Source organism: Pelodiscus sinensis, chromosome 1, assembly GCF_049634645.1.
Source record: "Pelodiscus sinensis isolate JC-2024 chromosome 1, ASM4963464v1, whole genome shotgun sequence".
In the NCBI taxonomy this organism is placed as follows: domain Eukaryota; kingdom Metazoa; phylum Chordata; order Testudines; family Trionychidae; genus Pelodiscus; species Pelodiscus sinensis.
Window position 1 is genome coordinate 91,010,949 of NC_134711.1, and position 16,491 is coordinate 91,027,439.

The window sequence follows — 16,491 nt, forward strand, 5'->3', positions numbered from 1 at the left end:
TAGCTCTGAGCATGTCTCAGCCCTTAGATGTGTAGCAGTTCCCACAATGGGAGGATCTAGAGAAGCCACTTTTTCAGAGTGAACAGGGATTGGGAACCCCCTGCCTTTGGTGAAGGAAATGTATCAGACCTATCCGGCTGTCCTCTCCAGGGCTGCAAGGCCCGATTAAGATTTATTGGGATTCTAGCCTTATAGACATTTATGGGGCCATGAGCTATTGCTACACAACATCTATTGTTTAAAAGGACACTGCTGGCCAGGAATACTATTATAGATGTGACAGAAATCTTGGCTCAAGCTTGCCAGAAAGCAGGCATGTGATTGTCAACACCTCACAGGTGTATGTGCTGGGTGAAATATATCAGACTTGCTCAGCAGGGTGCATGAGCACCCTCTGTTGGCTGAGCTGGAGCAGTTGCTCCTACAAGTTACTGGGTAGAATATTTTTGTCTGCCTTCAAAAAATCTGATGTTAAAGCCCCCAGGTGGTGCATGGCTGTTCAGGAATGGAAGAGATGTGCCGCAGTCAGAGACAGCTCCCTCTTCACCTTTTTTCCATGGAGTTCTAGCCACGTGGGCTGCAATAAAGACAGGCACAAACACCATTTGGTTACCTTTCATACTTTGTAATTTTTATTATTTTTATTCCTCCTTTTTAAGCATCCCTTTAAGGGTGAAATGAAATCCAACCATTTACAGAGAAAATGATTTCAGAATGTACATTTGATTCATCCTTACAAAAAATTAATTACTGGTGTTTATAAATTACATTTCGTTTTGTTTTTTTTGGCAAGTCCACACATTCCTTTGCCCAAAGAGGGAGCTCTGAGCCACGCAAGTCAATTCCCTGGGTAGCATCAACCCCATGGGAATGCTGATGCATTGCTCCATGGAGGATACTGCTTGATCATTCCTGCAGGAATGGAATGGACAGTGGTTTGAAGTCCTTCCTCTCCGTACCATGGGTTGCAGTGCCGATATGCCCAGTGTATGTGTATTGCATTATACTCTCCTCCCTTTTCTTGACATTTCGGGTTAAATCCCCTCCTGTTTTTTCCACATTTACATTCCTCTATTATCACATTAAAGATAAGCTCCTCCCACTTCTCAGAGAGTGGGGTTGGGTTTGTTTGAGCTCTGAATGCAAAAACTGAGGGATTTAGGGTCCCTTCCCCTTCAATCTCTCCCCATCCCCAGTTTTAGAGGCCTGTAAAGTCACGATGACCTTTCCCTTGCCTACTGCATTCCTAACCAGTGTTTACTAACAGGAGCAGGAATGACCAGCTCCAGATTCTCACAGTGCAGATCTGTAGCAGCCATGAAAGTCAATGAAGAAAGTGGGTAATCAATGACATGAAGCAGGGTATTTCCTGGGTGTGAGAAGAAGCTATGGCCTCAGGAAGAGACCGGGAGAACTAGAAAAGCTGCTGCTCTGAGCTCCACCAACCTTGCCCTATCAATGGGATGAGTCAGAGCCTCTTCATTTGCCTACTCTTAGGTTTTATCTACACTGCAGGGTTTTTGCGCAAGAAGCTTTTTGCAGAAGAGGTATATCCACACCTCAAAAGCGCATCGCAAAAGCGATGTGCTTTTGCGTAAGAGAGCATCCACACTGCATGGATGTTCTTGCACAAGAAAGTTCTGATGGCCATTCTGTGAATGGCAATCAGAGCACCTGTGCTTTTTGTGATAGGCTCTTTTTGCGCAAGAAACTCCTCTTTAGCATCCACACATACCTTTTTGCGCAAGAACGCTTGTGCAAAAAGGAGTTATGCCTCGTAGAAGGAGGTATACCTACACCGCAAAAAGCCCTCTGTTCTGTCGATTGACTATAGATTTTCTTGCACAAAAATGCGCTTGAGGTGTGGATGCTCCACAGGTTTTTGCACAAAAATGGCTGGTTTTGCGCAAAAACCCTGTCATGTAGACATAGCCACAGTGTATGAATATGTTGCGCCCTGTCCTCCACTTAGAGGCAAAGAAGTTTTAGGGATTACAGCAGCTTCTAGGAACATATTACAAATACTGGAGAAAGAACACTAAAGAACTATAACGTTTGCCCTCTCATAGTAATCACAGAGCCATAAAACCCATCCCATCCTTTGTGTCCTGTCCCCCTAGGGTTATCATACTCAGTCTGGCCCTGAGCATCATTAAGGTTTACCATCTGCTTCACTGATGGGACAGGGAGATGCCTCTTCAACCCAGTCTTTCCAGTAAAGTAGACCCACCAGCTCCAACACCTGTGCTTATGAAGAACCTGGAAGTAGCCTGCCTCTCAGGACTTAATGTGAGGAAATGGTGGAAGAGAGCTTTGAAAACTACAAAGGAGCAAGGGCATTAATAAAACAGACTGAAACAGGTGCACAGCAAAGTGTAAGCCCCAGAAATTGCAGAGGGTATCTCGTGTGATTCAAATTAAGAAGGGTAGCAAAGGGTAAAAGGTAGAAAAGATACCAGAAATGAGCCAAGCAAGAGCTGTCTAAAAAAAGTGTTTGTGGGCAGAGGAGGAAGTGAGCTGTACTAATTCTCAGTTATTGTTGCACACATAAATAGCACATAATCTGGCTCTGACAGCCTGTCCCAGCCCTCCCCTCTTGTTAATACCTACCCCTCAGACACAACTTTGGGTTTTTAAGCTTTCCCTTCTAAACTCCATTTTGCAGCATCTTCAGTGCCAGATCAAGACCTGATCAAAGGAGCCAGACAGCTCATCCCAATTGTTTGGGAATGAGGACTCTGGACCAGTCCTTATCTATCTCTTTCTCTACCCACCCATGTTTTGAGATCCTACACTTTTGTGCTGCTCCTTGTTTACGAATCTGTCTCTCTCCTACAAGCACCCATTCAGCCAGCTGGTCAAACTACATATGTAACCTCTGCCTCCTATTTCTTCAGGGCCTGGCTGGGATGGAATCCTCGCCTGAGAAATCAATCAGCTAGCGCTAGTTACCAAAAGCCTCACCCTGTAGCTTGCAAGGATGAAGGAAGAGGACGATGTTAAACACACAAGAGGTCAATTTATCTAACTTCAATCAAGAGAGGATTAGCTGTACAAGTTAAATACCATAAATATAAAGTGATTTGGCTTTAAACTGAACAGTTACAAAAATTATTCATATGAGGGGTAAAACAGACATGTTTTTTCTGGAAAGTCTCCCAACACAGAAGTCTGTTTCAAGTTTCATTTCTAACCAGCTTGGGCAAGGGGGGGGGGGGGGGGGGGGAAGAGGGACTCTAGTATAAAGAGCCCTCTGAGTCCCCAAAGGAGCTCAGTTCTTATCCAGTGGCAATTACAATGGGATCTGTTCCTCATGCCTGGGAAAGGGAGGGGCTGCTAATGAGAAGAGGGAAATGGAGTAATTAAGGGAGGGGAGGGAAGGGAAGCAAGCAGTCTATATGACTGTGCTAGATCAGGCCTAGCTACAGCAGTGATGGGTGCATTAGAAATTCATAAGGCAAGGCAAACATGCCCTGAAGTGCAATGTAAATCCCAGATAGCCCATGGAGAGGAAAAGGGGAGCAGGCAAAAGGGGAAAAAGTGGTGGGAGGAGGTGGCACAGTCATGTGAATGTATTACGGTCTGCTTGGTCCCCCATAGCTTCCTATCCAGGAAGATTGCTGGCCTCTACCAGAACCCACCCCAGACTCATGGCTAAGACTGTGCTGTAGAGAAGGGACCCAAGTTCTAGCTATCTGGTTCCTGTCATCAAGGTGTCTGAGCATCTCCCAGCATCATGGAGTTTGCATACAAAAATATATAGTGTGCCTCTCCCTTCCAGTCAACTGGAACTGGACTTTGGGTTGTTTTGTTGTTAATGTGGAAAGGTCAAATCCAAACAGAAGGCCTGCAGGTAAGTTCTGAGCTCCCATGCCTTGACCAACTGCTGGGTCCCTCCGTCTTTCTCTGCAATCTCTTGCATCAGGCCCTTGTGCTGATGCATTGTACTCTCCCCTGGCCTCCATTCAGGATAGTACAATGCCCATCTGTGCTATACCCATTTCTGCTAATTCTTCTCCCCTAACATATGCCCCTCCTTTTGCAATTACCCTCCAGTTCTTGTAAGTCACCAAAGTTCTTTCAGCAGAGTCATGAATCCTCTGTGGCAGATTGGGCTGTAGATCCCAATCGGTGAGGTCCCACGCCTGTGCTTGGAACACTCTAGTTGATGGATCACGTGGGCACAATAATAGCCTGCTCCCGGGGGGAAGGGTGGAGATTTCCCCTTCTCCCATTCTGTGTGCCAGCCACCAATGATCTCATGGAGCAGAGTGTTGTGGGTGATGGCAGCAGTTATAAATAAAGCAAAAAGATGTTTTTGCTCTTTCAAGCAAGTGCCTTGGGGCTAGGAGTGAGATAAGATTAAACATGTCTTAGATCCACTGAGAACAAGGGGTTCCAATCTTGTGCTTTATGTCATTCTATCTTGATCGTACTTTGGACCCACAGTGGCTTGGAAAAGGAATTCACCCAGTTCAGAGTCCTACGGGTTCACCTAGCACTGGGTGATAAGAACCTTAGAAATACCTGGGTGGTAAGAATCTTAGAAATACTTATAGATAAGGAGGAAGCCACAACCTTAGAACTGAGCTCCGGGACTTGTCACTTTCCCCCGGAAAAGCAGAGGAGGGAGCACAAAGTGGGGGGAAGAGAGAAACGGAAATGGGAATCCAGGCTAAAACCCCATGGTCATGGGGATTTACAGACCCACTGGCAAAGAAAGCCCCCTGTCTTCAGCAGAGCTTGCCAGACTGGCAGGGGAGCACTCCTTATAGGGAATAGTCCATTTTCTCCCTCATGCTTATTACAAACAAGGGGAGGGATCATGTTCCCACCATTTCTCTCTTTAACGTCCTCCCTCAGCGAGAAGAATAACATAGGCCCGCTCTGTCCTTCACCCCGCTACATGCTGCAAAGCAGGCTCAAGGCACTACAGAGCCATCTGCTCAAACGGGGTGGGGGAGGTGGCTGGCACCCCAAAGAACCAAGATAGCCAAGGAAAGAAGCAAGCCCTATCACAGACAACAGGGACAAAGAGCTTAGCTCGCTGGTTCGGATTGTTTCTAGTTCTGTCACTTCCCCCGCTCACTGCAGGACTCTCCACACAAATGGTTCTGAATCGCACACCCTCCCAGCCACAAGGCAGGCACATTCCAGGAGTAATCCCCACAATGGATTCTCCCTGACAAACTGTCGCTAGTATGGGTGCTGGGCCTAGATGCAGCCCATTGGCCCCAATACCCAGGCTTGGCTCTAGGGAGCTTGGGATTTCCCCTTCCCCCTCCCTTTTACTCCAAGGAGCAGATTAACCAGTATTTTATTTTTTTTTATGTTGAGGAGAGAAACACCCTGCCAGACACTGCCAGCAATACTGCCCTAAGGCTGTCCCCATTCTTACCTCCCCATCCAGAGCTAGTTTTCAACTGGCCCACTTAGAGCACTGGAACCCAGAGCCTACAGCCTCCCCCTAGACACAGCAGGCTTGTAGGGGGTTCCCTAAATATCCATAACTCCTATGTATGTAGCAGAGCTTCTGAATCCTACCATGCTCCCACCTCTCTCTCAAAAACACAAACACTCTGCCACATGCCTACCAAATCCATGCACATTCACACTCGTGCACACACTAATCCACGCACTTGTGAACACAACATACATCCAACCTAGTGAAGACCCCTGTAGCTTGTTCCCCTGATGAAAGCAGGTTGCTGGGACACAGCCTGAGGCTTTTTGGGCAGAGGTAAGGTGAGGGGGCAGAGTGATAGCCCAGTGGGAGTAGAGAAGGAGTACAAGCATTGTGTTCCGCCCCATTTCCCTTATCTGCAAGCTCCAAGACCAGCAGCATATTAGGCAGAGTGGAGCCCATGAGAGATGCATTGGCATGAGGTTAGTGGTGGGGGGAGGGGGCGGGGATAAGCTGTGCTTTAAAGAATTCTGCAGTAAAAAAATAAATGCATATAGAGATGCTTTTGCAAATGTACACACAAACTCACATGAACGCGCATGACACACACATCCACTCACATGCACATGATCATACATTCGCCTGCCCACTCTCATGCTCATCGACGAGTTCAGACTCACACGGGCATGCAAACCTGTCCCACAGTGGAGGGCAGCTGCTTCCTCTACCCCCTCATGTAGGAAAACCTGCCCTGGGATAAGATCTCAAGATAGAGGGGGATGTGCCACAATCTTTTTGCCTCCTCCAGGGCCAGTTCCCATTTCCTCTCCATTCCTCCGGCCCTCCTTAGTGAGACTGGGAATCCCACCCCAAGTCACACTGCCAGAAGGGCAGACAATGCAGAGTGACTACATATCTTGGCTGGAAACAAAATAAAAAGGAAAATAAAAGACGTTTCTCATTCTTCCCCTTTGCTCTAAAGTTCCCATTTCCCATGCAAGCCCAGCTCCTTTCACCCAGCCCCTTCTGCCCTCCGGTAGGGATTCTCTAGCAGGTAGTGGAACCGCTGGTAGTTCTTTAGCAGGTATTTTGGGGCATACATTTGTTCCCTGGGGTCGGCAGGGGGGTACTCCTGGGTGGTGCCATCAAACCAGCCACCAGTCCGGATCAGTTCCCGGATGTAGTTGAGGTCCCGCTTGTCCTCATAGTCGCCCCAGCGGGGGAAGTCCCCGTTCTGGGCTGACACTAGTTTAAAGTAGATGCCCTCTGGGGTGAAGCACCAGGAGCAGTGCCAGCCAGCAAAATGGAGAGGGCTGCCCAGCGACCACTGCACCAGGATATGGCCTGTGCTGTTCTCGTACTGTCGGAAGCCAGGCATGGTGTAGTACTCTCTGCGGCGGAGGCGGATCCCGTCTGTGGCGTAGACAGCCCGCAACATCCCCACTGTGCAGCCAGAAACCACCTCCAGGGTGCCAGGCTGCTTCCAGAAGAAACCATAGAGGGACTTGCGCATGTGGAAGGCGAAAGGCTCCGTCCAGCCATCGTACAGCTTGAGGAAGAGCACGCCATCCCGGGCTGGAATCTCATCCGCATCATCGATGATGAAGACATCGTCCGGACGCAGGTGGCGCAGGCGGGCGGTGCCATCCTTCGTCAGGAAGGTGCGCAGGTAGTCATCAGCGATCCAGCCATCCTGGCGTCCCCCCAGGGGAAAGTGGTCCAGGAAGACATAGAGCACCTTGCGGCGGATGTAGTCGAAGGAGCCATTGAGGAGCATCTCGCGGAACTTCAGTGGGCGTGGCTCACCATAGGCAGTGAAGTTCGACTCACAGACCACGAAGGCGTCCACTACATCCCCCAGCTCGTGGAAACGGGCATCCAGGAGGTCGAACTCGTGGTTGATGTTAATGGCGTTGATGACCCGCCGGGGCACTTCACGTGGTACCAGCCGATCCTTGGTGGGCAGGTTTGAGTACTGGACCACAGTGGGCACGCCACAGCTAGGACCATGCCAGCCAGGGAGACACACGCATTCCACCCACTTCCGCCGCTTTGTCCCGCTGGTGCTCAGCGGCTTGCGAGCTGGGCGCCCTGAAGCAGCGCCATTTTCCCTCTCATCCAGCCGGCCTGCTGGTGGCTTCTCCAACATCCTGGTTCCTGGCTTGAAGCAGACACCGCCTGCTTTGGTATGGACAAAATATTCTGTGGTGTCTTCCTGCAATACAAACTCAGCTTTGTGCAGCTCCTCACTGGCCCTGCTGGGCGGCAGGGGCTGGAGCAGGGGTGAATGGGAGTAGAGTGGTGTGCGGAGGAACTCCGGCCCTCCTGGCTCAGGGCTGACCTGCGGTGTGACAGGTGCATTGTTCCAGAAGAAGCTGTAGACCAGGTTGGGGCTAAGCGAAGCCAGCTCCCGGGGGAAGGTAACGTAAGAGAGGGCCTTGAGGAAATGCAGGAAGGAGATGAGGCAGAGACCAGCCATGCACAGAGTCAGAAAGAGTTTGTGGCGTCTCATCTTCATCCTGAGGAAAAGACAAAGAGAGAAGTAACATTCAATTATAAGTTGGCTGCAAAAGGTCCCTGGACCACTGGGGAAAAGAGTGTTGTATGGAGCCCAGGATATAACCAGAGTGAGGTCCAAACTCTGATAGTATAGGCTCCAGCTGGAATCTTTTCCTCAAATCTTGGAGAGGCTAATCCAGTCCTATTCCCGCCATCCCATTCTGACCAGGCCTGCCACCTTTGCTGAGTTCCTCCTTGGCATTCAGCAAATTTGAGCTCTTCTGGTCTGGCCACTGTCTTTAGACCTGATATATTCTAGAACATCCCATTAGTGTCAGGGCAAGGGGATGGGAAGCATGGAATTCTGCACACCTCTGATCCACTGAAGTCCCCAAGCTCGCAGATATAATTACACTAGATGGCAAGGTAGGGACAAAATACAGACTGCTCACTCATATGCGATATCACCCAAAGGCTAGGGGGCTGTGAGAAGGGAAAGCCAGAGAACGGTTGGAATGAGAGGCAAGGAGAATAGAAGGCTGAGGCAGAAAAGAAGACATAATTGGAACAGAGTGTAGTGTGTAGGAGAAGGGACCTTAAAAAGGTTTTGCTAATGATCTCAACTTCTGGGGTATGGGAGATACCTGAATCCACAAAACCATCTGGAAGTTCACCCACAACACATGTCCTAAAGAAATCCTCTTATTCCGAGGGAAATCTGGGCAGGGATAGTCTCAAAAATTAATCTGGCTTCCTCTTTTCTCTCCCTTCCACCAAAAGTCTGGACTGTTATTTAACCCCTTTGCCTTCCATCCCCTACATGTTAGGAGCTAGAAGTGTTGCCACTGGACAAAGGCAATTTAAAAACAAAAACAGCTGTCATAGCTAAAACCATCAAGTCAGGGTAATGGGTTCAATAGTACTGAAAGACAGATGAAAAAGGAACCCAAAAGGGCGCACTCCCTCTCTCCATGCAATAGGAGATATGTTTCCATCCCCTTTATCCAATTGCTAGTCTCCCCATCTAAGAGTGGGCCAGAAGAGCTGTTGTCAGATGGGAAAGTAGCAAGAAGCAAATTCCAGACAAAAGATATGAGTTCCCACCATATGCACGCACACGTACACACACACATAAAGGCATTGACTCTTGCTAGGTGTGAAAGGGGAAGTAAATCCTCTCCTAAAGGGTCAGCAAGTTTGGGGGTGAGCTGAGATGAGCCAGGAGCAGACCACCTGCCACATGATAAAGGAACTGGACCTCTCGTTATAGCATGAAATTCTATGCAAAAGTGAACATCAGGCTGGGGCTAGAGGTGGAGGTGGGATCCCCTCTACCTCTGAAACTCAGGCTCTGAGGAGGATGAAGCCAAACAATCTACAGAAACTTCTACTCACACAAACAGACAATCCGGTGCATCATTGTAAACCACCACAGACGACACATCACCTCGCTGCTCCACTGGCTCCTCCTTGGCATACCAAATCTAATTTAATTCCTTTAAGACTTGAGACAACACTGAGACCAGCACTCCAGAGCACGCTTCTCCCTCTGCCACAGCTGCAGAGACCAATTAAACTTAGCCAATCGGGGGAGACTCACGAGTGCAGGAAACAGCCCTAGACTATGATAAGCACTTTTGCCAGAAGCAAGTAGGAGCACTGATCTCACCACAGTCAGCACCAAATGCAAAGTCCATTAGTTCAAGCTTGCTTTTCCACAAGAACTCCTCTTAGGGTTGGCGCACCTGGGGAGAAAATTCTTCTACCATTTAGGCTACTCCCAAAGGTAGAGACAGAAGGGCAAATAGGTCTTATTAATTTATAATCCTGTGAGAGTTCCACTACTATGGCAACAAGGAACACAAAATACGTAGATGGAAACGGATGTGGAAGGAAGGAAAGTACATGCTTCTTGGTTGTAATAAAAGGTTTAGGTGGTTATTTCATTGACTGTGTTATAGTGTATGCCAGAGCTTAATTTGACCTGGATTCTTTATGGTCTCTCAGAGTACATGTCAATCTCATTCCTTATCTTTAGGAGGATTCACCCAGCCTCTAGTCTTCAGATCCTATCTCAATCAAACCCTGTGGGGTTTTTCAGGAACTCTCCAAGACTTCAAAGCCGCCATTCCCAATTGTACACCTCCACTGTCCAAGAATGTGCCTAGGATCCTATGTGAGCATTCACATCTCAAACGATTGTGACCGGCACCATATTTGCTACATATCTCAAAGCTCACAGAGCAGTTCCGAATTTTCAGCATGGTGTGTTTATGATGGGCTGCACAAAGCTGTGAAGCTGATCTGGGCAGACCCTGTGTCACTGCACAGTAAAACTGTGTGATTGAGTACAGACAAAAAGATATGCAGTTATTTTGTCTCACAGGACAAAGAGTAAGGAGGGGGCATTTTGAAGCAGATACAAAGGTTATAAGGAAAGAGGGGAGGGCCAGAGCCAGGTTGTTAATGTTTGCGAAGTATTCAGTTTATCATTAACTTCAAAGATCTCAGAGGCAGAACGATTTACATCCGACACAAATATTACAGACACATGACGCTCGAGCTACTGGAGAGTCTGCAGGGGTAAGAACAATTCAGAAGAGTTCCCAAATCTGGCACAACTCTCCCGATTCAGCTCTCGCTTACACGGGTTGGACACCAGCAGAACTCCAGTGGGCCAAATCCTCAGCTGGATAAGTCAGCCTAGCTCATGGAGATCGACTCCATCAACACTAGTGAAATTCTTCCCACTGTGTTGTCAACACTTGTGATTTGATTGTGATTCTCCAATATTTGTTGTATTTCTTAGAGCTCCCATTCCTGGAGTCCTGGAACTCATGAGAAACTCACTTTAAAATAAAATAATAAAATAATAATAATAATAATAATAATAAAAGTTAGGTTTGTGAGCAGGGAAAAACTGGGAAACAGGAATCCTTAAAGCTCAAAACCAGAAGACACCCCCACCCAAACATTATTATTTTAATGCCTCATGATATTTGAGGCCTGACTCAGGACTGATACTGCTCCTGGCTGACATTGGTGCAAGGAGAAAATCAGGCTGACAATATCCCATATGTGGGGTTAATTATGCAGGGCTTGAAAAATGTACCCAATCTCTGTTAGCTCAGTGGTTTTCAACCTTTTTTCATTTGCTGACCCCTAAAATATTTCCAGTGGAGACACAGACCCCTCCAGAAGACTGCAGACCACTGATTGAAAGCTACGGCTCTAGCACAAGGACTAAGCCTGCTCCACAGGCTGAAACACACTGATACTATAAGTCACAGACTTCCTGTCCCATCTCCTACTGGACACGCAGCCCCCACTGCCTGGGCCCAATGAGCCCACTCTCCTGATGGCAAAACAGTGTGTTACCAATTAATACTACCCTCACCCCCAAATAAACCAATACTATGCCAATATGTTAATGCTGGGACACTCCACCCCATTCCTCAAAAATCCATTTATACTTGTCTCAGGCCCAGAGCTCTCTGCTGAGGCAGGGGCTGGCTGCCAGAAATGGAGGAGCAGGGTAACCTGGGCCTCCCTGAATACATGTGCCTGACAACTCAGCAGAGGGCCCCACCTTACACCAAGCAGAAGGCCCTTCAGCCCTCAGCTGAAGTGGTGCTGGCAATAGCAGGCCCTCTCCCCACACACAGCCCTCTGCTGGGGTGGCTGAGATCTCCAGGGGCCCCTGCTCCACACGGTGACTCCTCCCCGAGGCCTCCCGAAGGCACATAGCAGCAGTGTCCCATCCTCCCCTTCCTCCCATCAGTGGAAGCACTGGAGTAGGCCGGAAGGAAGCCATTTTGCTTTGTTTGACACCAAAGAGGTTTCCTTGAGGGCCGGAGGTTTTCAAAATAAAAACATAGGCCCTGCAGCAGTGGATGGGCCATGGCCAAGAAAGATACCTACTTGTCCTGGGTGAATAGATTTTTCAAGCCCTGTCATTCTCGGAGCCTTTCATCAGATTGCTGCTGCTAGAGGATGGTTACTCAGAGCCTTCATCTGTAAGAGACCTATTCAATGCTGGCTCTATGACTGGGAGAAAGTCAGACCTTTAGCTTCTGGGTTACTGGTTCCAGTCTAGTCCCAGATCAGTAGGACCTACAATTAGGAAGGAATTTCCCCCTACAGAATAGATCAAAGTACATAATAAGGCACTACTAGGTATTCTTGTGCTTGCTCACAGGCGTCTCCTTCTGATCCATATCAAAGGCAAGATACTGGATGAGATGGACCCTTGGCATAATCCCTATAGCAACTCGTATGTTCTTACTGTGTTGGTTAGTCCGTGTGATGCTTGTTAAGAAACACATTCCAGTTCCTACTGGGTAAGTAGCCAGCCTGCCTCGTGGTAGGCTCAGTAAACGGACCAAGATTTGAGTACGTCATAGGAATTAGCTTCCCTCCTCACCACAAATGGCTGTGAGGTTCTGTATGTAATGAGGAAATCCCACTCAAAAGCCTCAGCATTGATATGAGCCAATTGCTTCACAATTTGGTCGGCGGTGAAACGTGCTGACATTCCCCAATACAGGCTTTTAGAAATTAAAGTGTATTTTTCTCCTTAAGACGGCATGCTTGAATTCCTCTCCTGTTCTTACATCCACAAGTCTCAGCCAACATACTTCAATTTGGACCTGTAATGCTCATTGCTATTCCAGTTCCAAGAGCTCCCATAGCTAAGGTCCACCATGCAGCTACTTCCAGCAGCTCAGCCAACCCAGTCTTAACCCGTAGTACCCTCTGTTCTTCCAGTCCTGACATTTCCTGCAAGACAACTTTTCCTGCTCATCTTTACCTTTTATTGGGATCCTGGAACTGAAAACTATGAAATTCATTTCCTGAAACATAGAGGCAAAAGAGGCAAATTGAGAAGTAGGGATGTGCCAGTCTGAAAATCCCTCCCCTAAATCAAGTCCATCCTTACATACCAGGGATTCCTCTGACTGGGAGTGGAGAGAGACTGAGACTAAAAATGTCTGTGCTCTTTCCTTTTCCCCAGATCATGCTGAAGTGTGAGCTGCACCTCAGAATTGCAGCTAAGTTCACAGGTCATTAGGTGAGAAAGAATTATCTACACCCTTCTCATTCAAAACAGAACGCATGTAGTGGAAATTTGAAAGGGAAATACCTAATAATAATCTATTGGGGACAGGGCTCATGTTGCTACCTAGAACTCCTGCTACTCCTTACAAAGCAAAAATCAATTACCAGAAGCACAGAGCCTCCTCTCCCTGACAATGTTTAGGGAATGGCAATGACACCCAGTAAACCAAAACCACAGGTGGTTAAATGAGGTAGAAAAGTTACATTTGTTCTGCAGGCTAGGTGAGGAGACCCTTAAGACTCCTTAAGATTGCTTCAGCATCTCCCCACCCATCCTCTTATCCCCAGCAGCAGAACAAGAGATTTGGTTTGTTTTAAGAGGGGCCCTCATGGGCCTTCATGCTTGGGGTCCCATGGCTAAGCCGATACTTACAACCATCCTGCGCAGTAACTAGCAGCTGGGAGTAGCATCCCCAGTCACTTGCTACACTTTATTGTAGCCTGGGAAATATCAAACAATCAGTTGATTTATGCCATCCTGGAATCACATCCTGTATCACAAGGAAGAAACATGCACAAAGCTTATGAGTTGGCAATTCACCACATTCTGCTCTGGAGGACATTGGGAAGAGAATGCCAGGCGTGCAACCAGGTGTATAATACCCCTCATCTTGGTACAAATAGTCCCAGTGCACACTCACCCACCAACTCATTCATCCCCCCAACACTTGGAAATAAAACAGCAGCCCATAAACTGGAACAAGTTCAGAGGTGTCATCCAGCATCCATTCCAGAAATCCAATTCAGGATTTTCTTCCCCCTCCTGGGGAGGCTAAATGCTGAGTCCATTCCAGGAAGACATAAATCTAGCACAGGTTTCCTCTTCTCAGACACGGCAGGGAGAGTCCATTCAGGGGACAAGGGAGAATAGGAATATGTGCACACAAAGAGTCTCAAAGCACTTTCAAACCTTGAGTAAATTGTGCCCCAGAAAACACTTTGTAAATAGGCAGGGAATATAAAATCATCACTTCAGATTCAGAGCAATTGAAAGGAAACCATCACTAAGGAGGCCAGTTACTGTGTGATAGGCCAGGGCAGCATGCCACAACTATTTTAGGACAGGAAGTGAACAATATACCCTGAGAGTGAAATTGCAGGGGGAAAAGTAAGGAAATGGAATGTAATTGTCCTGGTTTAAATTTATGCAGGACACTCTTGCTCTTATGAAAAATGTCATGAAATCTTTGCTATCTGTGTGTGGCTAGAACCCTAGCACAGACATTCTGGTAGGATCACAGTGCAAGGTGGAAAGGCTGCAGGCTGCAGCTAGATTCTGACTCAGGTTCTCCTTTAGTCAGCAACTGAATTCAAAGTCTATCCATGATCCTCCTGGCTGGTGACAATCAGCAAAGAGCAACTGTTTTCCACTGCAAATAGAAACTATCAAAGGCTGCTTCAAGTCAGCAAACCTCAGAAACCCTCCCCAGAGCATTGACACTTCTGGCCTCAAAGTGACTCACTACCAATATGACAGGTGCAAATTGTTCTTACCAGCCTCACGTAACTTGAACAATCTAATTCCTTATTTTTTTCCTCTTTTCTTTTTTCCCCTCTCCTCCCCCCACCTTCCCTTATTTATTCTTGGATCTGAACTTTTAATACTCCTATCATCTGAAGAAGTGGGTTGTGCCCATGAAAGCTCATGATACCATCTCCATGTTTTGTTAGTCTTTGAGGTGCTGCAAGACTATTCGTTGTTTTTTACGGTTTTTTTTAGTTACAGACTAACTTGACTACCCCTCTGAAGCTTCGGAAGCAGACAGTGCAGCATTCAAACCATCTGATTTTGAGGTGATCTTGTCTAGAGAAGGGGAACAACTCTTCAGATATGCTGTCCTCCCTCCCCCCTTCCATTGAAGGAAACTGCGTTCTGTTTCTCAAACTAGTAATAGCCTCAGGGTTCTGTGCATCACAAAAGCTAGACGAGTAAGTAGCCCCAGTAGTGACAAATATCTACTTCCACCTGCACCTTACAAGAAATGCCATCCCTTCCTGCTGGTCAATCTCCTTCAGACTGTATTACCATGTCTTGCTGTACGTAGTGACTAAGATGGATGCAATGCAGAGATTCCATCTCGTACAGAATGCGTCTGCCCACCTTCCTCAGTGGGATGGACTGCTCTGAGTACACTGTATTTCAGTCCCTCCACCATCTCCCAGGGCCTCCCTATTGTCTTTTTAAAGCCTTGTGATAATCTTCAGTTGGTCAGGACTCCATTACTTTAGCAACCACCTCATCCAGAAATATAGTTGTATTACTCACAGCTCACAAACCAGTAGAAACCACATTAGAGACGGAGAGAAAGCAGTCTTGGTAGGACTGTAGGTTGAGGGGTTATGGAATGGTCTTCTAGAGGTCATCAGTCTAACCAAGATGTGACCAACTGCAGGTCTCATTACAAGTCCCTTCTCTTTGATAAACTGCTACTATAACAAGGTTAAAATAATAATAGTGATATTAGTATTAATTAATTCTCCAAGCAGGTCATCTTTTGAACCAGGGGCTACTGAAGAGCAGAAAACTCAATAATTCATTAGGGACCTTGTTATGCAGATTTAATTTACCTGGGAAGCATTTAGACATCACAGTGATATACTAACGGGTGCTATAGAAAATTAAGCCCTCCTGGGACCATCAAAGGAAGATTCTTCTCTTTATTTGTCATGTACCAGGAAAAGGGAGAGTTTGAAAGTATCACAAAGTCTTTTGGCCACAACTGTTTTCATGTTCCCTGACTGCTAATATGGGACCTCCCTAATCTCTCTGGCAAATCCTTCACCCACAGTAGCTTTCCCTGTACAGGTAGGGAAAATAGAGATTACACATAAAGTTTGGGTCCTAACGGACAGAGAGAAATGTATAGGATATAGGAGTAAGCAGGTCCACTGTACTTTTTGTATAACCCTTCACCTCTCTCCCAAGCAAACTTCCTTGCTTGGTTCTCTTTGATCATTCCAGGGCAAGCAAATATTCTAATTCCATCTTCCCACAGCCTCATCCCATTCCTGTCTCTCCCTCTAACAACACCTAAAGTCCTGGAAAAAGAGTCTGGATGCCCATCTGGAATGGGTTCCCATGACACCAAAGAGGATGACATTTCACAGGGAAGAGATAAGCAACTCAAAGACACCAGCCCTGGTTTCCAACACAAAATTATTATTATGATTACTTATTATGTGCAACGACAGTGGTTCAAGTAGACCTATGTGGCGGGGGGAGGCGCTTGCCACTTGGTTTTTATGTTGGCACAAGTGTTGGCATCACATAGTGAAGTACCACCACATGCCACTGCGTGATGAGACAAGGCACAGAAGAGACTGGGGACAACTGAACAATCATAGCTGAAAGGAGCCCATAGTGTGTATGTGCACACGTGTGCTGCATAAGGACACAACTGACGTGCTCCTAACCACCCTCAGGGAATTATTGAGAGTGGAGGGATCTGTTTTCCCTGGATTCTGGCTAT

At 47.2% G+C, this 16,491-nt stretch overlaps 1 protein-coding gene across 10 annotated transcripts in view; it reads right to left on the bottom strand.

The window, feature by feature from the left end:
• Positions 1-604: 604 nt before the first annotated feature.
• Positions 605-16,491, bottom strand: part of MGAT3 (beta-1,4-mannosyl-glycoprotein 4-beta-N-acetylglucosaminyltransferase) — a 67,767-nt gene continuing 51,880 nt past the window's right edge. For 8 of the 10 annotated variants that reach the window (XM_075936609.1, XM_075936582.1, XM_075936594.1 and 5 more), the window contains one exon: positions 605-7,923. In XM_075936609.1, coding sequence (XP_075792724.1) covers positions 6,417-7,922 — 1,506 coding nt within the window. In that variant the 5' untranslated portion in view covers position 7,923 and the 3' untranslated portion in view covers positions 605-6,416. The other 2 variants (XM_075936626.1, XM_006111530.4) reach the window with 2 other exon arrangements.